Source organism: Manis pentadactyla, chromosome 4 (genome assembly GCF_030020395.1).
Source record: "Manis pentadactyla isolate mManPen7 chromosome 4, mManPen7.hap1, whole genome shotgun sequence".
Lineage (NCBI taxonomy): Eukaryota > Metazoa > Chordata > Mammalia > Pholidota > Manidae > Manis > Manis pentadactyla.
In genome coordinates this window covers 65,578,038-65,600,200 of record NC_080022.1, presented here as the reverse complement: position 1 = coordinate 65,600,200, position 22,163 = coordinate 65,578,038, and the positions used below count along the sequence as shown (strand labels likewise).

At 37.2% G+C, this 22,163-nt stretch overlaps 1 protein-coding gene across 4 annotated transcripts in view; it reads right to left on the bottom strand.

Annotated features, from left to right (window-relative positions):
* The window catches only part of MIGA1 (mitoguardin 1), a 90,362-nt gene that overhangs the window by 38,309 nt on the left and 29,890 nt on the right, over positions 1-22,163 (bottom strand). For all 4 annotated transcript variants that reach the window (XM_057500349.1, XM_057500348.1, XM_057500350.1 and 1 more), the window contains 3 exons: positions 14,401-14,527; positions 11,612-11,745; positions 10,706-10,829 (listed from right to left, as the gene is read on the bottom strand). In XM_057500349.1, the coding sequence (XP_057356332.1) occupies positions 10,706-10,829; positions 11,612-11,745; positions 14,401-14,527 (385 nt within the window). The remainder of the gene's footprint in view (positions 1-10,705; positions 10,830-11,611; positions 11,746-14,400; positions 14,528-22,163) is intronic.

Sequence of the window (22,163 nt, the reverse complement as noted above, 5' to 3'; positions counted from 1 at the left end):
AGTATCCATATGACAGTGAAGCTACGGCTATGAGAAACTGAAAAGAACAGAATTAAATATGCCATCTGCCCACAAGGAGTTTAAGGTCTAAGATAAGAGACTGGATACATAAATAATTATAATGCACTGTTCAAAGTACCTGATGCCACTGAGGAAACCATTAAATCTCTCACATCTTCGTATTTCATATGGGACTTCCAATCCATCCTCCAGGAAGTAGCTACACTAGCTGAAAACTTTAAGTTGCTCCCTTCACTTCCTCATCTGCTTCCTTCCTAGCTTAGAGTAACTGAGCTAATGCAGAGAACCTGAGTGACTTCAAGCAGCCAGAAGAAAATGAGATGCCGTCATTGCTCACTGCATGGCTCCCGGGGTGCACCAGTGTTCATGCTCTCTCAAGTCTTCTAAAGCAAGGTCTAGGTCTGCAAACCCATCACTTTGTGCTGGATCTCACTCTCCTGAGCTAGAAGAGTTTTAGCAGGGATTACCCGCAAGCACTAAATCCTTGCAGTTGGCTGGGTAAGTGTGCTAGGAATTTGCTCTGCATTCCCAACTCTTCTCCAAAGAACTTTTTTGAGGGGAAGGAAGGGAAGAGCAGGAAGCCTTACCACATTGTGCAATGCAGCCATCAGTGAAGAATTCAAAATAAAGTTAATACTATTTTATAATCAACACCTGGCTCATTTTACATTCTCAGTGAAGGCAAATTCTGGCACGCTGAGACCCCCACCCCTTAAGATCCAATCGCCAACGCAGAACACACCCTACCCCCACCCCTTAAAAACTCACTTCCTCACCCACGAGCGGCTGCTCCCTCTCTCTGGGGCAGCCATTTTCTCTTTCAGGTAATAAAATATCTTGTGTGGGCACGTGTCTCCTGAGCCGTTCTGGGATAAGGAGGGACGCAGCGAGATACCCTTTCACTCAGCTTATACAGAACCCAGAGAAACAAATGAGTCTCTACATGGTACACCTAAAACCTTAACAGATGCTATTTTTGTGGAACAGAGAAAAGTAGGAGAGTTTTCCTCTGGCTTCAAAAACCAGAGAAGAATGCATAGAGGAGGTAGCCCTGAGAAGAGTTTTGTTCCATAGGTAGAAAAAAATGGTTCACAGCATGTTTGATTATGCAAAGGAACAGTATCAGCAAAAGAATACAAAAAGAAAAACAAGGAAAATTTAATAAAAACCTGGAATTGATTTTACAACTAAAATCTTAGAGAAGAACTTCAGTTCTAGAAGAGACTTGGTCAGTTTGGCTGGAGTATATGGGAAATGGTAAAATAGGTCAGAAAAATGATCTGAGAATATGTGAGCGACAAGATGAGAGCTTGCACTGAGATGATAACCCAGAAACAAGGTACAGATGTTCCAAAGGGGAGAGAGACTGGAGGCGGGAACTCAATTAGGAGATTATTAATCCAAGCAAATTATAATGAGGGTGCAGAGAAAAGTAAATGAATGAGGGCCATATTGTGGAGGCACAATTGACAGAACTTGCCAAATAACTGGATGTGCAGTACATCTATTACCATTTCTTATGTTCCTCCTATGTATATGGTAAGACCAGGGATCAAGGAAAGCCCATAATCTTAGCTATAGATCTAGAATAAAAATTAACAAGGTATTTGTCCCTCAGATGACAGTTTTCTGACACACAGAAAAAACAGATTTATAAAGAGCATCTTTTCTATTTTCTTGACTAAGTAACTTTAAACATAGCTTAAATACTTTGTTTCAGGAAATGCAAATTTGTTACTACTATGATAGGAGAAAAATCTATTTCCCAGAAAAAATTAATGTTGTCTGGAGATGATTTCACAGTATCATTGTAAAACAAGCCATGAACATGTGACATCCATCCACCTATAACCATGCAATTTAAAAATAATCTTAGAACAGACCTCATAAAAATGCTAGACTATAACTGAAATATGAACAGAAAACAAGTGTTTACCATGTGCCTGTTAAAATACAATGCACAAGTTATCTCATATAATCTTCCCAATTCTATGAAGCTGATCCTAATACAGTCCTCCATCTTGCAGATGAAGACGCTGAGTCCAAGAAAGGTCAAGCAAGGCTGGGCTTATGCTTCTTAAATAGGTGGAGTGATAGAGCCAAAATTTAAACTTATGTTTGCTTAACCCGAAAGCCCATGTTCTCAATCATTAACCTACACTGTCTATAGCTGAAATCATAATGGAGTTTTTGATTGCACGTTCAAAAATTACAATCACAAAATTATAATTTAACAACTGTAATTTAACAATTCTCTGATAAACAAATTACAAACATACATAACACTTCTAGATATTGTTAGCTAGAACAACTTGAACACTAATGGAAATTTACACAAATGTTATTTCAAGTCTGTATAACTTTTTTCTGTCTCACTGAGCTACAGTAGCAGGTGTATACAAAACATGCCAGAAAAGAATGGTGACCTAAATTTAACTTGCAGTGCTATGAGCAGCACAGAACGGCACTCCTGAGTCACAGACATCTAATGTGTAGGCAAAATATGCTGCCATCTAGTGATTTCAACACCTTGCATTTAACACTAAACAGTATCATAAGTGACAAAGGAAAACTTTAATTTTAGAGAACTAATTCAAATCTTCCTTTCACTTTATGACAAGAGGAACAGAACAAATAATTATTGTTGAAACCAGAAGTAAACTTTTGGTGTGTAAGAGCAAATATAGAAATATATCCAATAATGATTCCCTAACTCAGAATGGTTAAGGAAGCACCAGTATAGAACATGGCAAAAGGCAGATTAGAAAATACAGTGTGATTACATTTTATGTGATGAATTCATGTCTTAAAACCTAATATGAACCTTTCCTGATTCAAGCTTTTTCCTACAGGTAAAAATGTAAAAGGGGGTTATGTATGTTACAATTATTGTGCTGTATTTCTTTTTTCAAGCAGAGTTTTAAAGAACAATTACTAAAATAAAATCTGTTAAGAATGCTTTTGAAACATTAAGTATTTTTAGTAAAATTTTTTGTATCACTATCTCTTCCCAAATATAAAAAATATTTCGTACTGTAACACAGATAATAGCTTGGCTTTGGAGTGCATTAGAGTGGTGGTGATTTTAGAGCCAGTTTGCCAGTTTTTCATTTTTAAAATTAAAGTGCTCCTGCTTTAATTTTTTTATGCAGTTCCTTTTTTTATGGAATATTGTTGATATACAATCTTATATTGGTGTCAAGTATACAATACAGTGATTCAACAGTTACCCATATTAAATCCTCACTCCCACTAGTGCCATTACTGTCAACAGGAAGATGTTACAGAATCATTGGCTATATTCTACATGCTGTACTACCATCTCCATGACCAACTTATGATTTAGAATTTTTTTCTTTTATCCCCCTCGCCCATCCCCCCACCTACCCTAACCCTTCCCCCATAGGTAACCATCCAGTCACTTCTCAGAGTCCAAGTCTACTGCTATTTTGTTCATTTTGTTTCTATATTCCACAAATAAGTGAAATCATACGGTATTTGTCTTTCTCCTCTTGGCTTATTTCATTTATCATAATACTCTCTAGGTCCAACCATGTTGTTGCAAATGGCAGACTTTTATGGCTGAATAATACTCCATTGTGTCTACGTACTACCTCTTCTTTATCCATTCATCTATTTATAGACATTTAGGTTGCTTCCATATCTTGGCTATTTTTTTTTAAAGTGGCAATAAACATAGAGGTGCACTTATCTGTTTCAATCAGGGATTTTGTTTTCAAAGGGTAAATTCCTAGAAGTGGAATTACTGGATCTTATGGTATTACTATTTTTAGTTTTTTGAGGAACCTCTGTCCCGCTCTCCACAGTGGCTGCACCAATTTACATTCCCACTAAGAGTAGAGAGGGTTCCCCCTTTTCTCCACATCCTCATCAACACTTGTTACTTCTTGTCTTTTGGACAGTGGCCAATCTAACTGGTGTGAGATGATTTCTCAATGTAGTTTGGATTTGCATCTCTGATGATTACCAATGTAGAGCATCTTTTCATGTGCCTGTTGGCCATCTGTATTTTTTCTTTGGAGAAATGTCTATTCAGATCCTCTGTCCATTTTTTTAATCAGGTTTTTCTTTGGTGCTGAGGCACATAAGTTCTTTATATACTTTGGATGTTAGTCCCTTATTGGATAAATTACTTATGACAGTGTAGGTTGCCATGTGCTGATGGTGTTCTTTACTGTACAGAAGCTTTTTAGTTTGATGTAGTCCCACTTACTCACTTTTTATTTTGTTTCCCTTGCTTGAATGTGTACAGGAAAAAAATGGTCATGCTTATGCTCAAGAGATTTTTGCCTATGTTTTCTTCTAAGAGTTTTATGGTTTCATGACTTACATTCAGGTCTTTGATTCATTTTGAGTTTGCTTTTGTATATGGAGTTAATAGTAATACAGTTTCATTGTCTTGCATGTGGCTGTCCAGTCTTTCCAACACCAGTTATTGAAGAAGCTGTCTTTTCCGCATTGGATATCCATGACTCCTTTAGCATATATTAATTGACCATATATGCATGGGTTTATATATGAGCTCTCTATTCTGTCATTGATCTATGGGTCTCTTCTTGTGCCAGTATCATACTGTTTTGATTACTGTAGCTTTGTAGTAGAGCTTGAAGTCAGGAAGCATAATCACCCCAGCTTTGTTCTTCTTTCTCAGGATTGCTTTGGCTACTGGAGGTCTATTGTGTTTCCACATGAACTTTAAGATTATTTGTTCGAGTTTACTGAAAAACGCTGCTATTGGTATTTTGACAGGGATTACACTGAATGTATAAATTGCTGTGGGTGCTCCAGCTTTAATTTTGCTCTTTTATATTTTCTCAACATTGGTTTCAATATTTCTAGCATGCTCTGTACTAAATTAACAACTGGAATATCAGCAGTTATTTGATTTTTTTTTCAGTATTTTTCACATTTAATGTATACTTGGATGACAATATTGCATAATACAATGATTCTAAATTTAACAATACAAGTTAAAATAACAGCATAATAATCACCAAAATCACTTGCAGAAGTTCCCATTCCTACAAACTATAATGTGATTCACAGCTAACTGACAAAGGCTTCTCAGTATTTCTGGTTACCAGCTAAAGTGGCACCACTAGAATAAACACAGTTTGTAGTTCACCAGGCCACCAGCTTTGAAACTGATTCCAAGTGAATTTTTAAAACACTTTTGAGATTTGAATTACATATAATTTTTAGTATAAAATGTTATTTTGCATTATTTCTAATTTATGAAAACCCACAGCAACTGTACTGTAGTTTTAACAGCTTTATTGAAGTATAATTTCCATACCATAATACTCTTCCTTTTTAAGTGTACAAGTCAGTAAGTTTTGGTAATATATAGAGTTGTGTGACCCTCATCATAATCCAGTGTTAGAATCATACATTTTTAAACTTAAAATTGTTTTTAACCTACTTAACACAGCCAAGAAACTTATAGTACTGACAACTCAAAACCTTTTTTAATCAGCTACTTATTAAAATGAGAAAAATGTCAAGACTATTTTAAACATACAAAAAGAATCATGCTGCTGAGGATTTAAACTGTCCTCTAATTCTTGTTCACAATGTTGACTTGGCAAATTATTCTACTACATACAGATAATATAAATGTAAAATTAAGTAGAGTTCAGTTTATATTTTGAATTCCAAACTATCTTTTGCTGATGCTCTACTATAGCCAATAAAATCTGACACATGTGCCTTCTAATACTATTATGACTTGCAAGTGAGTGTAAAGCGAGCTATAAATGTGATGGCAAATACCTTCCTACAAAAAAGCTCAACATCAGCAATACTTCCAAATAATATAAACTGATGTTAGTCTTTTTTTCAAAAAATTTTTTGCATTTTTCTAAATTACTGGTTAAGTAGATAAATATACATACATTCTGGCACAATACATAATAAAGTATCCCATGATCTCTTTATGAAATGGAAAAAAACATGAAAGTAGAAATGGTTTAATTTATAGGTATATGGACAAGTCTTAATAATCCTTAGTGACCCATGGCAACTAAAAATGTCATGCCTCAGATCTCTGATCTTGGCACTGTCCACTTTATGATATCATGATATAACAATATATATTTAGTCCCAATTACTGGTAGAGTCCCTAAAACCCTTAGAATTTCCTGAGTAATGGGGGTGAGAGGAGCATCTTCTGTTATTCATAAGAAGTTCCTTTAATCATACTTGAATTTATGCTAATGAGTGACCCCTGTAGGATGGGAGATGGTTGCCAAGGGAACCAACCATATGATTAGAAGTTGGACCTTTCAGCTCCAAGCAGGACCCCTGAGGGGAGAGGGACTAATAGTGGGGGAGAGAGGCTAAGGATTAAGTTCATCACCAATGGCCAATAATTTAGTTAATCATGCTTTGGTAAAAGAGCCTTCATAAGGACCCTAAACTACAGGGTTTGGAACACTTTCAGGTTGGTGAACACACTGAGTTGCCAGGCAGGTTGTGATCCTGGAGAGGACATAAAGGCTCTATGCCTATTCTCCATAACTTGCCTTATGCATCTCTTCCATTTGACTGATACTGAGTTGTATCTTTTGTAATAAACCAGTAATAATAAGTAAAGTGTTTCTGAGTTCTATGAGCTATTCTAGCAAATAATCAAACTTCAGGAGGGAGTCATGGGAACTCCCAGGAGTTTCATGAGAGGCCTGGTCTCCTGACTGGCATTTGAGTGGGGGGCACTCTTGAGGGACTGAGCTCTTAACCTTTGGGGCCTGTGTTAACTCTGGGTAGTTAGTGTCAGAACTGAATTGTAGAACACCCAGCTGGCATCCACAGAGAGGTGGAGAATTGCCTGGTAGGGAAAACCCACACATTCAGTGTCAGAAGTGTTATGACAGAGAGAAACAAGTGTTCCTTTAAAAATGTTTTGTTAATGATTTCAATGAGAGCAGTGATGACTAACTAAACCAAGGTGACCAAATAGAAAGTGGTAGAAAGCTGAGAAGGATGTCAAATCAACATCTAAACCTATCGTAAATTCAGGATGACTCAGAAATGACAATTTAGTCAGAATAATAAATATAACTCTAAACCTTGGGTCTAAAAGAACTGCACAGGAACAAATAAGTGAAGATGTAGCTTAACAATGACAAATCTAACAATAACAAAGAAGAACTTAAAAGTTTTAGTTAACCATAAGCTCAACATTAGCAATGTTACAACAGCTAATGTAGCCCTTAGAGTCTGTTATTACTGTAATGACCAGAATTTCTAGTTCAACATAGTAGGGAGAGCATAGACATATCTACTTCTCCTTCCTCCCAAATCCCATTGGAAGAAAATGACAGGGAAAAAAAAAAAATCAATGCATAAAATTATAGCATCATTGGAAAACGTGAAATGGGTACCAGTGGACCAGAAATCTTAAACACCTTGAAAATAGCCAACACAGGATCAGGCAGGTAGAATAAGAACAGCAGCAGCAAAAACACTGTACCCTAACAGCTTAGAGGTGCAATGATCCTCCTGAGAGGATCCCAGAGGCCTTCCAAGTTCCAGACCCACAAACACTGTTACCTGAAACGCTGTATGTATTACTTCATTTAATCCTCATAATTACTTTATGAAATAGGTACCATGTAGCCATTTTTTCAGATGAGGGGGCTGAGGCTTAGACACATTATATGATCACACAGCTAGTGAATGGTGAAGCCAGGATTTGAACTAGATAGTCTGAATCTTGATTCTGTGCCTTTAATTATCATATGGATATAGGCCAAAGAGTAATCCATCAGACTAACTCATAAAAGCACTACACTAAATTTAGCTGGCACTATTTCCCTCAGGTAAGTAGAGTAGTTCTTTTGCTTTGTTCTTGGATTAAACCTTGATAACCTTCTTATGTAAAATGAGTAAAATCTGTCTGGAGTGCCTAGAGGGCCTCAGAGAGGAGGAAGTATGCAAGAGTTAACTGCAGAATCCACATAGTTATGGAGGAAGGAAAAACTTAAAAGGAATGGAAGAGCCACACTAAATAAATACCACCACAAGAAATAAACTTCCTTACTCCAGCCGCTGTGGGGTTTCCAGGCTACCTGCTCCATGATTACGTTTTCTAAAGGGAACTCTGCCAGTAGGCATACTTGGCTCACAAAGAATTCACAGTCACCCCACGCATTCAAAAAAGATGTCTGTCTCCTAAGTGGTGAGACATTAACAGGATGGTGGCCTGAAGCTAGCCTGCCTGGGTCCAACTAACACTTAAGAGCTATGTGACTCTGGGAAAGTTACTTTTGTATCTCCTTTCTTCTCTTTCATCAGCTGAAAAATGAGAATAACTATATTTATGTAATAAAAGTTCTTGTGAGGATTAGGTGAGATAATTTTCACTCGGAATACTGCTTGACCCAGAAAAGAAGCTGTTATACATGTAAGTGCTTATACATGGCCTGGCTCAGGGCAGCATGCAAACAATGGTAGCTGCTAGATATTAAGCACAGGGGCAAGGACATAAATTAGATGAGTGCTAAGAAATCTTCCAGCCCTAAAAAACTACCAGATTCTTAACAGAATAAAAAAAAGTAATTTCATCAAATAAGACAAAGCAAATTTCAAAGCAAAATATTCACTGAAGTCAGATTGATACTTGGTTTAAATTTATCCCTGAGCCTCTGAAGATATTTTTTAACCTATCTTTATTTGCGACTACTAACTATAAGCTGCCTCTGAATAGTACAAATTAAATGTGTCAGATGAATTTGGATTTAGAGAATCAGAAGACTTAAGTGACTGCTAAGCAATTTTGACTAATATCAAGTAATAGATATAACACTTATTCCCTTGCTAGTCTTGGCCATAGATTCAGCTCTTTCAGTCCAGAAGTTCAAAAATGTAAACTTGCAATAACAGAACAATATCCAAAATCTTGTTCCCAAGAAGGGAGAAAATATATCAGCCTCATGTCAGCTGGAATATCCAGGACAGTAATAGGCCCAGCACTACTAGGCTACAAGGAAAAGCCAGCCAGCCTCATAGACAAGGCACAGACGAAGTTAGACAGGGGTGCAGTCAGGATCTTATTCCAAACCTAAGCTAACCAAATGTATGAATTGATTACGGGCCCCACTCCAGAAATTCTACCCATTTTATAGTTCACAATTAACAACAGTTTCCTCAGAAACAACTCGAAGGCCCCAGAAATTAAGCCATCTGCCTGGCGACTTCCTCATACAGAAGCAACGTGAACTTGAAGCAGACCCTCTGGGGCAGCAGCCAGAAACCTTTTAACCTCATAACCTAAAGAAATCAGAGATGGATTCTGCCAACCTCATGGTCAGCAGAAAAAAGAAACTTTGGGCAAATCTGACACACATATTACAAGACTAACACGTAGAACTACACATCTACATGATCCTTACCATGAGGCTGGAAAAAACTCCTAGTAGAAGATTAGAACAGTGATGGCAAAGCCTCCATTCCCAGAATAAGACATTAAAACTTTTGCAGCCCTTTTCCTCTCCTTCCTTATAGTAAGAATTTTTTCCTACTCTTTTTTTCTCTGTGGCTTTCCTCGCCACTTAACAACTTCCCCATCTTTTCTAGTTGTTCCATTCCCATTTTTATATCTGAATTCTTTTAAAACTCCTTCTCTGTTCTTTCTCCTACTATCATAATATTATTCTAATAAGTTACAAAAGAAACTGTCAGAACAAATACAAAAAGAAGGCTTTGATCAATTCTTTTGTTAACATGAATATTGTCTACTTTTTTTCTGGCTGCGATCTTCAAATGTCAAAACATAATGCCTATCCTAAAAGCAGAGCAACTATTTAAAAAGTCTAATGAGTAACCTTTGGTGGTAATAATAGTTTATTATTAATGCAAAGAGGTTACATATAAACCCTCACTATGACATACAGACAGTAATTTATAATTCTAATACAAATGAAATATTTTACCTAAATTCAAAATACACAGATATGTAAACATCTCAAAGTGCAGCCACTTTCAGTACTTCATGTTCAAAAATAAATGTGGAAAAACTCAACCATCCCTAACTATTTTTATTCTTTATTGGAAAATAACATTCCTTCTCAAATAAAAAGACAAATTATTTATAATAAAAAGACGTGTAATATAATTTTGTCTTATTTCATTTTTTGGAGTATATACAGAAGTTAGGGAAGCAATTTTAATCATTCTTTTCACTTAAGAAGTCTCTTCAATATAGAAAACAAAGGCAGTGATATATAATAATGTCTGCATTGATCACTTACCTCATAATCTAGCCTGCAATTAAACTAGGGTCCAAGAAATATAATTACTTAAAATATTTTAAAAGTATATCTCTATGCATGTTTCTGACTGAGGTGGTGTGGCTCAGTCCCATTTTTGTATTTCTATTTATTTTTTTCCTCCCTCCAACACTTTAACTGGGTTTCACTTAGAATGTAATTTTAAAATGTCACAATCATACCTATAGTACTTGCGTTTGTGTCTTAATGGTATTAAATTCACTTGAAAAATAAAACTGAAAGAAAAAGAATCTAACAAATACAATAGAACTTCCTTTATCTTACCTATTTTCTAAAAAATATATAACCACATTAATACACTTAAGCAAATGATTCCAAGAATATAAAAGAAGAAAACCACGTTTCACAAAAACCATATAAAATGTCCATCTTACCAATATTATTAGCAAGAGAATTATGATCTGAAGCTCCCAGGGTAGCTTCAAACTCCTCTTGGAGACGATATGCTCTTTGCAGCAGAGCTTCAAGTTTATGGATAAATTCAGTGCTAATAATATCCTACAAGGAGAGAAAATGTACACATAGCAAATATTAGATTCTAATGTTAAAACTCTAAACATTTTCCACTTTTAAATGAAAGGCAGAGGAAGTGAAGGACATAAAGACCACTACTGGGTGGCACAGTACTGCAACAGAAGTCAGGAGGCCTGGGTGCTAGCTGTGCCTTTGGTAAAATCATCTCAGTTCTCAGGGATTCAGTTTCTTCATGTGTAAAATTAAGGAGCCAGACTAGACCAACGGTTCTCAAAGTGAGGTCCCTGACCAGCAGCAACTGTACCATGTGAGAACTTGTTAGAAATGCAAATTCTCAGGACTTACCCCAGCTCCACTTCATTAGAAGTCCTGGGGCTGCGGCCCCCAAATCTGTTTTAACATGCCTTTCAGATGATATTGATGCATGTTCAAATTTGACAATCACTAGCCTAGATGATCAGTAAGTACCAGTCTAGCTCTACCTCTGTGTGATTTTTATGAATATAATGGTCCCTAACTGAACCTACAGATCAAAACAAACTTTTAAAAATTCCTTTAGAAATCATATCTGCATAACTGTATATTTTCTTGGAAAATCAGGAAAAGTTGATTATGAATTGCAAATTTGGGATTTAAACACTAACTGAACAGAAAGAGGCTAATAAGAAATACCATCACATAATCCCAAAAGAGAAAAAAAAAACATTCTATTAAGGGCCACAGAAAGCAAGTACACTGAATCATCATTAAAAATGGTATGACTCGTCCAATATTATGAAGGCCACTCTCAAAAAAGCCATCCTTACATCCACACTTTCTTCAGCAATGGCATCTCCTGCACCCAATTTAATGGAACCACAAGCTTCATCTTCAGCCTGTCTATTTCGAAAGGTGAGAGCTTGCTCCCATCGACGCAATGCCTCTTCAAACAACTCCATGCCTAAAAATTAAGAACAGAACAATTGTAAATAAGTGAAACAAATGCCAAAATAAAATCATTTGGGGTGTGAAGTGGTTTTCATGTAGTTATCACCATTGGCATATGGTCTGACTATAATCTTGGCATTGAAGAATAACTTTATGCTCACATCATTTCACAGCAGAATCTTATTTTCCCAATATATTCAAGGCCTACAGTTCTATACTAGCATCATTTCATAGTAGAACCCTAATTTCCCAATATATTCGAGGCATACAGTTCTAGCCAACCAAAAATCAGAGAGAAATGACCAGTATCTTTTCATATTTTAAAAAATATAACTCAAATATAATGCTTGGAATTCTTCTAGAGTAATATAATGAATTTATCAAGAATCAAACAATAATGGATATTTTCTATAGTCACACAACCATTTTTCAAAACACCCCCCTAAATTTAAAAAAGATATATAAACAGAAGAAACTAATTGATAAGAAGCTATGAGTTTATAAGAGGTTCTTGGAAGGAGAGAATAAGGCCGAGAGGAAAGATAATAGCACAGAAGTCTAGAATAAAGTCTTTTCCATCTTTTTCCCCACTAAAAGGTGTGCTAAACCACATGATACCAACTTGCTCATTTGGATGGGTAAATTCCTGGAGCAGAGTCAAAAATCTACAAGCCTATAGGGGAACCCATAAAGGGTTACAGCAAAGAAGGAATTTCATATCCTTGCTGACAGGAAGCTTTTGTGGAAAAATAGGTGAGTATATGCCTCTTTATCTCCAAATTTTAAAAAAGAAACTTGCCAAAATAATTATGCCTTCAAACAAAGCCAAAATGTTTCAAAACTTTAATCTTTCTAGACATAGAAAAAAAGATCTTTACAAGCTACTAAAGAATTTGGGCAAGCCGTTCTCAAGATGTTTTTAAGACATAGTAAAACAGTAAAGAACACCTCTTCTCTAAAATCATTTCTTCAGTTATCTGAAGAACCTATAACTCTAAACAAACAAATGTTCTTTACATTCAATTCAGGCTTTTCCTTCTTGTTTAATTGTCTATAGTAAAGAACTGCTGCCTAGATATTTCTTCTGGAAAATTTATGCTCTTAAAAGGTAATTATATCACTATCTACTCTCCTTTCTCCAAGCTATACAATTCTAATTCCTTCATTCTTCTCTCACTCCAGTCACTCTCTAGTGTATTTCTATGATTCTAAAATATCCTGCAGGTTCTCTAGATTTGTTTTATTTTTCTTCCAATTCTAACTCTTAATATTCCAACAGAAGCCATGAGTGAAGTCTTACAAGACATAATCTAGAAGCACAATGAGCTCAATACTCTGAAGACCTTTGGAAAAGGTGGCAAAAGAACTACTCTTATGTCTTTCCCCATAGGCAGGAATACCTATTGTGATAACACTGGAGATGCTCCAGTCTTACCTATTCTGGAGTGTGAGAATACATTCGGAGGCTCACAGTCCTTCTGCCAAGTTTCATCCTCTTCACTGCTCACCGGCCAGGGCTACATCGTTTTTTTGGTTTAGCTTTTTAATTAGTATTCATTTGTATTAAAATGAATATAGCATGAAACAGAGTAGAGAAAAACAGGGAAAAACATCTGAAAAAGCCTAAAGTTCTCTGCTTCTTTTCCTGGGCACCAGAGAGTCATTCTAGACATGCTCATGGTCAAGCCAAGAGGAATACTGAGATGTGAAACACAGGCCATCTTTCTATTTAAAATCTTTTCCTGACATAAGAAGAATACAAATGATACCTAAATAAAACATTATATAAAGTGGATTCTGACAGATTCATTAGATAAGAGTCAACGGGTTAGGTTAGGTGAGTATAATAGAGCAAATAATAGCCATCCAAAGAGTATCAGATCCTAGTCTCTGGAACCTGTAAATGTCACCTTACAAGGAAAAAGGGTCTTTGCAGATGTGATTAAATTAATAAATCTGTCCTAGAGAGATTATCCTAGATTATCTGGTGGGCCCTAAATCCAATCACAAACTGTCCTTGTAAGAGAGAAGCAGAGAGTTTTGAATATGCACAGAGAAGTAGTTATGAAGAGGAAAACAGAGATTATAGAGTCATGTGGCCATAAACCAGAAGCCATCAGAAGCTGGAAGAGGCAAGGAAGATTCTCCCTGCTAAGGCTCCATAAACCTCCATACAAGAGGTTATGTATGCAGACTAAATTCAACAGATTAAAAAATATTTTAAGATTATAGTTGCTTCCCAAAACTGAAGGAACAAAACAGCAGCAAACTCACAGACTCCAAGAAGGGACTAGCGGTTACCAAAGGGGAGGGGTAGGGTAGGGTAGGGTGAGTGGGGAGGCTGAAGGGGATTCAGGGGTATGATTAGTACACATGGTGTGTAGGGGGGTCACAGGCAAGACAGTGTAGCACAGAGAAGACAAGTAGTGACTCTTTTGCATCTTACTACACTGACAGACACTGACTTCAATGGGGTATGGGGGAGAATTGATAATATGGGTAAGCATAGTAACCACAATGTTTTTCATGTAAAACCTTCATAAGAGTGTATATCAATGATATCTTAATAAAAAAATTATAGTTGCTTCCCTTAAAACAATTCATCATTCTTTAGTTTCACATTAAATATGAGTAAAATATCTTAATAAGTTTATTATATTATTCCTACCCATCAAGTATAAATTCTCAGGAGTGGTCACAGGAATATTAACAAGTTTAATATCATCTTCATCTGCTTTGTCCCAGGAATTAGAATTGCCACAAGCACAGCTATGACAAGAATTGACACTCTGGACCTAAAATCAAGATTAACAGAAGTTAATTCAAAACCTCTTTTGTAACCTTTTATATTTACAAATTATTTACATAAATCCTATTCTTGGTAAAACAACCCAAGTAATTTCTACCCTTTAGAAATAAATCAAATTATAGTCAATTGAATTTAGGAGTCTAAAGGCCCTAAATATTTTGAGCCTTTGTTTACTCAAAAATACATTATATAGAACAATATTTTGAACATAAATCAGCTATTTCCATAAAAAACCAAGCAGTTACTTTTATAATTACTGTCCTATTAAGTATTTATTTACAAATTTTATCCATACCTACTTCAAGGTAACTGGCTTATTTTCCTTTTAGAATTTATTCAAATGCTGATTCTTTGCTAAATAATAACTAAAATTGAAAAGCCTCTATCATCTTCCCTTCTCTAGCAGGGTCCACTGTGCCACCATTTCAGTCACTTCTATACAGATGATTCTCAAATCTCTAACTCCAGTTTTGTTCTTTTTTGGGAAATCTAAGCCCACATTTCCATCTGAGCATTTGGTGACTCTACTTCCCTCTTCTGTTGGCATCTCAATCTGATTATATCAAAGTAAGACTTCAGTATCTTCCCACATGAAAAACTCTTCTTCCTCCCAAGTTCATGAACGGTATTTCCATCCCCGTAATTTCTCAAATTATAGAACAAGATGACATTTTTATCTTCTCTTCCCACACCTCTCATACCCAGATACCAACTTTTGTAGGCAGAAATGTAGGTTCATAGCCCTAGCAAGGTAATGAATAGGTCAGCTGGGCAAATCTAGTAAAGTGATTCTAGAAACTTGCTACTCACACTATTATCATGAAACTCCTTTTCTCTACTTGTAGTCAAGAAGAACAGCTTCAGTTTTTAGTTGAAAAAATTGAAAACAGAGGCACTTCTCTGACATGGAGGAAGTCCAGACTACAGAATGGGCATATACTTCATTACCTGGCTCAGTTTCACAGAGGAACTAAAGGTCTGCAGGCCTACCTGCAGTTCCTACTGTAAGACTAAAGATCTACAGTTCCTTCTGAAAGGGTATCTCGCCGCGACCCTCCTTACCCCAGAACGACTCAGGAGACACGGGCCCACGCAAGAGATTTTATTATCTGAAAGAGAAAATGGCTGCCCCCAGAGAGAGGGAGCAGCAGCTCGTGGGTGAGGAAGCGCATTTTTAAGGAGTAGGGGTAGGGTGCGTTCTGCGTTGGTGATTGGATCTTAAGCGATGGAGGTCTTAGTGTGCCAGAATTTGCCTTCACCTACCATAGAACAGCATTTAAAATTTTATATATTTTTATGCATTTAAGAATGGGGCAGCTTCCAATGAAATATAGAAGCAGGGAACAAAATGTAGTATGTGTTTTATAAGCTATTTTAAAAAATGAACATACATGATGGTACAGGCATACATTCCCTGAAAATATATACGTAAGACACTATCAATGCTGTTTGTCTCTAAGGAGGGGAATTGAGAGGATTAGGAACATATTTATCACTGAACATTTTCTGCTTTTATTTAGTAAGGAAGTGGATATCCTACCTGTTTTCTAAAACAAGTTTTAAACTATATTACATTTAAACAAGTACTAACTTCATTCCTCACTTGTCAATCAATACTATATCAATGATTCAGAGAACAAGGTGAAAAACTCCATACTTGGCTTCAGCAAACCAAACACTTTTACCTAAGCAGGCTCATCAAGTGATTTTTGTAACCTAATACAAAATCTGGCTGCATTGTTCAGCTTTTTGCAGAACATCTGGTTTGGAAGCACAATCAATCAACACCATTCTCACAGGACCCCATGGAATCACATCACATACTCAAAGAAACATGGAACGAAACTAGCTGAATATTTAGCAAAAGGAAAATTTTACTTTCCTGAAGAAAACAAGTTCAACCAGATGACTTAAAGTTCTTTCCATACAAAGGGTGGAGCCAAGATGGTGGCGTGAGTGGAGCAGCAGAAATCTCCTCCCAAAACCACATATATCTATGAAAATAGAACAAAGACAACTCTTCCTAGAATACAGACCAGAGGACACAGGACAACATCCAGACAACATCCAGACCACATCCACACCTGTGAGAACCCAGTGCCTCGCGAAGGGGGTAAGATACAAGCCCCGACCTGGCGGGACCCGAGCGCCCCTCCCCCCAGCTCCCAGTGGGAGAAGAATAGGCAGAGCGGGAGGGAGACAGAGCGCAGGACTGTTGAACAGCCAGACCCCGCCATCCGGACCAGAGCGCAGACACAGTGCGTGCGCGGGGCCCTGGATACTAGGGAAACAGGGCAGCAAGAACGGTGAGCGGGTACCAGAGGCCTGGCGCCGGAGGACATAAGAAAAGCGAGCGGCCATTTTTTTTTTTTTTTTCCTGTTTTTGGTGAGCGCTTTTTGGAAGTCTTAAAGGGATAGGGACCCCAATACTAGGGAAACAGGGCAGCAAGACCGGTGAGCAGATGCCTGAGGCTGGCACCAGAGAATAAAGATGAACGAGTGGCCATTTTTAATTTATCTATTTATTTAATTTAATATTTTATTTTATTTATTTATTTATTTTTTTTGTGGTCGTTGTTTTGTTTTGGCGGGTGCTTTTTGGAAGTCTTAAAGGGGCAGGGCGGGACACTTAATCCAGAGGTAGGGAATCCGGGGATCTCTGGGCACCCTAATCCCCTGGGCTGCAGGGAGCAGGGAGGCCCCTTACGGAGATAAATAGCCTCCCAGCCGCTCCTGCTCCAACGTGACTCCACCACTTTGGAGCAGCCGCCCGAGCCAGGCCACGCCCACAGCAACAGCGGAGATTAACTCCATAGCAGCCGGGCAGGAAGCAGAAGCCCTGTCTGCGCGCAGCTGCGCAGCACAAGCCACTAGACGTCGCTGTTCTCCCAGGAGAGGAGGGCCACAAACCAACAAGAAGGGGAGTTCTTCCAGCCGTCACTTGTTCCAGCTCTGCAAACTATTCCTATCACCATGAAAAGGCAAAACTACAGGCAGACAAAGATCACAGAGACAACACCAGAGAAGGAGACAGACCTAACCAGTCTTCCTCACAAAGAATTCAAAATAAAAATCATAAACATGCTGACAGAGATGCAGAGAAATACGCAAAAGATATGGGATGAAGTCCGGAGGGAGATCACAGATGCCAGGAAGGATATTACAGAAATGAAACAAACTCTGGAAGGGTTTATAAGCAGAATGGATAGAAAGCAAGAGGTCATTGATAGAACTGAAACCAGAGAACAGGAACGCATAGAAGCTGACATAGAGAGAGGTAAAAGGATCTACAGGACTGAAACAATATTAAGAGAACTGTGTGACCAATCCAAAAGGAACAACATCCGTATTATAGGGGTACCAGAAGAAGAAGAGAGAGGAAAAGGGATGGAAAGTATCTTAGAAGAAATAACTGCTGAAAACTTCCCCAAACTGGGGGAGGAAATAATCGAACAGACCACGGAAATACACAGAAGCCCCAACAGAAAGGATCCAAGAAGGACAACACCAAGACACATAATAATTAAAATGGCAAAGATCAAGGACAAGGAAAGAATTTTAAAGGCAGCTAGAGAGAAAAAGGTCACCGATAAAAGAAAACCCATCAGGCTAACATCAGACTTCTCGACAGAAACCCTACAGGCCAGAAGAGAATGGCATGATATATTTAATGCAATGAAACAGAACGGCCTTGAACCAAGGATACTGTATCCAGCACGACTATCATTTAAATATGATGGTGGGATTAAACAATTCCCAGACAAACAAAAGCTGAGGGAATTTGCTTCCCACAAACCACCTCTACAGAACATCTTACAGGGACTGCTCTAGATGGGAGCACTCCTAGAAAGAGCACAGAACAAAACACCCAACATATGAAGAATGGAGGAGGAGGAATAAGAAGGGAGAGAAGAAAAGAATCTCCAGACAGTGTATACAACAGCTCAATAAGCGAGCTAAGTTAGGCAGTAAGATACTAAAGAGGTTAACCTTGAACCTTTGGTAACCACGAATTTAAAGCCTGCAATGGCAATAAGTACATATCTTTAAATAGTCACCCTAAATGTTAATGGACTGAATGCACCAATCAAAAGACACAGAGTAACAGAATGGATAAAAAAGCGAGACCCATCTATATGCTGCTTACAAGAAACTCACCTCAAACCCAAAGACATGTACAGACTAAAAGCCAAGAGATGGAAAAACATATTTCAGGCAAACAACAGCGAGAAGAAAGCAGGGGTTGCAGTACTAATATCAGAAAAAAGAGACTTCAAAACAAAGAAAGTAACAAGAGATAAAGAAGGACACTACATAATGATAAACGGCTCAGTCCAACAAGAGGATATAACCATTCTAAATATATATATGCACCCAACACAGGAGCACCAGCATATGTGAAACAAATACTAACAGAACTAAAGGGGGAAATAGACTGCAGTGCATTTATTCTAGGAGACTTCAACACACCACTCACCCCAAAGGATAGATCCACCGGACAGAAAATAAGTAAGGACACGGAAGCACTGAACAACACAGTAGAGCAGATGGACCTAATAGACATCTATAGAACTCTACATCCAAAAGCAACAGGATACACATTCTTCTCAAGTGCACATGGAACATTCTCCAGAATAGACCACATACTAGGCCACAAAAAGAGCCTCAGTAAATTCCAAAAGATTGAAATCCTACCAACCAACTTTTCAGACCACAAAGGCATAAAACTAGAAATGAACTGTACAAAGAAAGCAAAGAGCCTCACAAATACATGGAGGCTTAACAACACGCTCCTAAATAATCAATGGATCAATGAACAAATCAAAATGGAGATCCAGCAATATATGGAAACAATTGACAACAACACTAAGCCCCAACTTCTGTGGGACACAGCAAAAGCAGTCTTAAGAGGAAAGTATATAGCAATCCAAGCATATTTAAAAAAGGAAGAACAATCCCAAATGAATGGTCTAATGTCACAATTATCAAAATTGGAAAAGAAGAACAAACGAGGCCTAAGGTCAGCAGAAGGAGGGACATAATAAAGATCAGAGAAGAAATAAATAAAATTGAGAAGAATAAAACAATAGCAAAAATCAATGAAACCAAGAACTGGATCTTCGAGAAAATAAACAAATTAGATAAGCCTCTAACCAGACTTATTAAGAGGAAAAGAGAGTCAACACAAATCAACAGTATAAGAAACGAGAAAGGAAAAATCACGACGGACCCCACAGAAATACAAAGAATTATTGGAGAATACTATGAAAACCTATATGCTAACAAGCTGGGAAACCTGGGAGAAATGGACCACTTCCTAGAAAAATACAACCTTCCAAGACTGACCCAGAAAGAAACAGAAAATCTAAACAGACCAATTACCAGCAACAAAATTGAAGCGGTAATCAAAAAACTACCAAAGAACAAAACCCCCGGGCCAGATGGATTTACCTCGGAATTTTATCAGACATACAGGGAAGACATAATACCCATTCTCCTTAAAGTTTTCCAAATAAGAGAAGAGGAGGGGATACTCCCAAAATCATTCTATGAAGCTAACATCACCCTAATACCAAAACCAGGCAAAGACACCACCAAAAAAGAAAACTACAGACCAATATCCCTGATGAATGTAGATGCAAAAATACTCAACAAAATATTAGCAAACCGAATTCAAAAATACATAAAAAAGATCATACACCATGACCAAGTGGGATTCATCCCAGGGATGCAAGGATGGTACAACATTCGAAACTCCATCAACATCATCCACCACATCAACAAAAAGAAAGACAAAAACCACATGATCATCTCCATAGATGCTGAAAAAGCATTTGACAAAGTTCAACATCCATTCATGATAAAAACTCTCAGCAAAATGGGAATAGAGGGCAAGTACCTCAACATAATAAAGGCCATCTATGATAAACCCACAGCCAACATTATATTGAACAGCGAGAAGCTGAAAGCATTTCCTCTGAGATCGGGAACTAGACAGGGATGCCCACTCTCCCCACTGTTATGTAACATAGTACTGGAGGTCCTAGCCACGGCAATCAGACAAAACAAAAAAATACAAGGAATCCAGATCGGTAAAGAAGAAGTTAAACTGTCACTATTTGCAGATGACATGATACTGTACATAGAAAACCCTAAAGACTCCACCCCAAAACTACTAGAACTGATATCGGAATACAGCAAAGTTGCAGGACACAAAATCAACACACAGAAATCTGTGGCTTTCCTATACACTAACAATGAACCAACAGAAAGAGAAATCAGGAAAACAACTCCATTCACAATTGCATCAAAAAAAATAAAATTTCTAGGAATAAACCTAACCAAAGAAGTGAAAGACTTATACTCTGAAAACTACAAGTCACTCTTAAGACAAATTAAAGGGGACACTAACAGATGGAAACTCATCCCATGCTCTTGGCTAGGAAGAATTAATATCGTCAAAATGGCCATCCTGCCCAAAGCAATATACAGATTTGATGCAATCCCTATGAAACTACCAGCAACACTTTTCAATGAACTGGAACAAATAATTTAAAAATTCATATGGAAACACCAAAGACCCCGAATAGCCAAAGCAATCCTGAGAAAGAAGAATAAAGTACACACTTCCAATGGTAAGATAATAAGTAACCGGGATGTAATGAATATAGTCAAGATACTGTAACAGCTTGGTATGGTGATAGCTGGTACCTAGAATTGTCATGTATATAAATGTTGAATCACTATGTTGTACACCTGAAACTAATGTAATGTAATACTGTGTGTCAACTACCCTTCAATAAAAAATAATTATCTACAAAAAAAAAAAAAGAATTTTTTTGTATTTTAACATTTTACATAAATGTTATTTTGTACATATCTTTGTGCAACTGACCCTTAAAATTGTTTTTGAGATTTATCCATGTTGGTAGATGTAGATTATTTTCACCATTGTACAGTATATCATTACATAAATAAACCAGATTTATTTTAAAAAAAAAAAGAATAATAAAGTAGGGGGGATCTCACTCCCCAACTTCAAGCTCTACTATAAAGCCATAGTAATCAAGACAAATTGGTACTGGCACAAGAACAGAGCCACAGACCAATGGAACAGACTAGAGAGTCCAGACATTAACCCAGACATATATGGTCAATTAATATTTGATAAAGGAGCTATGGACATACAATGGCGAAATGACAGTCTCTTCAACAGATGGTGCTGGCAAAACTGGACAGCTACATGTAGGAGAATGAAACTGGACCATTGTCTAACCCCATATACAAAAGTAAACTCAAAATGGATCAAAGACCTGAATGTAAGTCATGAAACCATTAAACTCTTGGAAGAAAACATAGGCAAAAACCTCTTAGACATAAACATGAGTGACCTCTTCTTGAACATATCTCCCCGGGCAAGGAAAACAACAGCAAAAATGAACAAGTGGGACTATATTAAGCTGAAAAGCTTCTGTACAGCAAATGACACCATCAATAGAACAAAAAGGAACCCTACAGTATGGGAGAATATATTTGAAAATGACAGATCCGATAAAGGCTTGACATCCAGAATATATAAAGAGCTCACATGCCTCAACAAACAAAAAACAAATAACCCAATT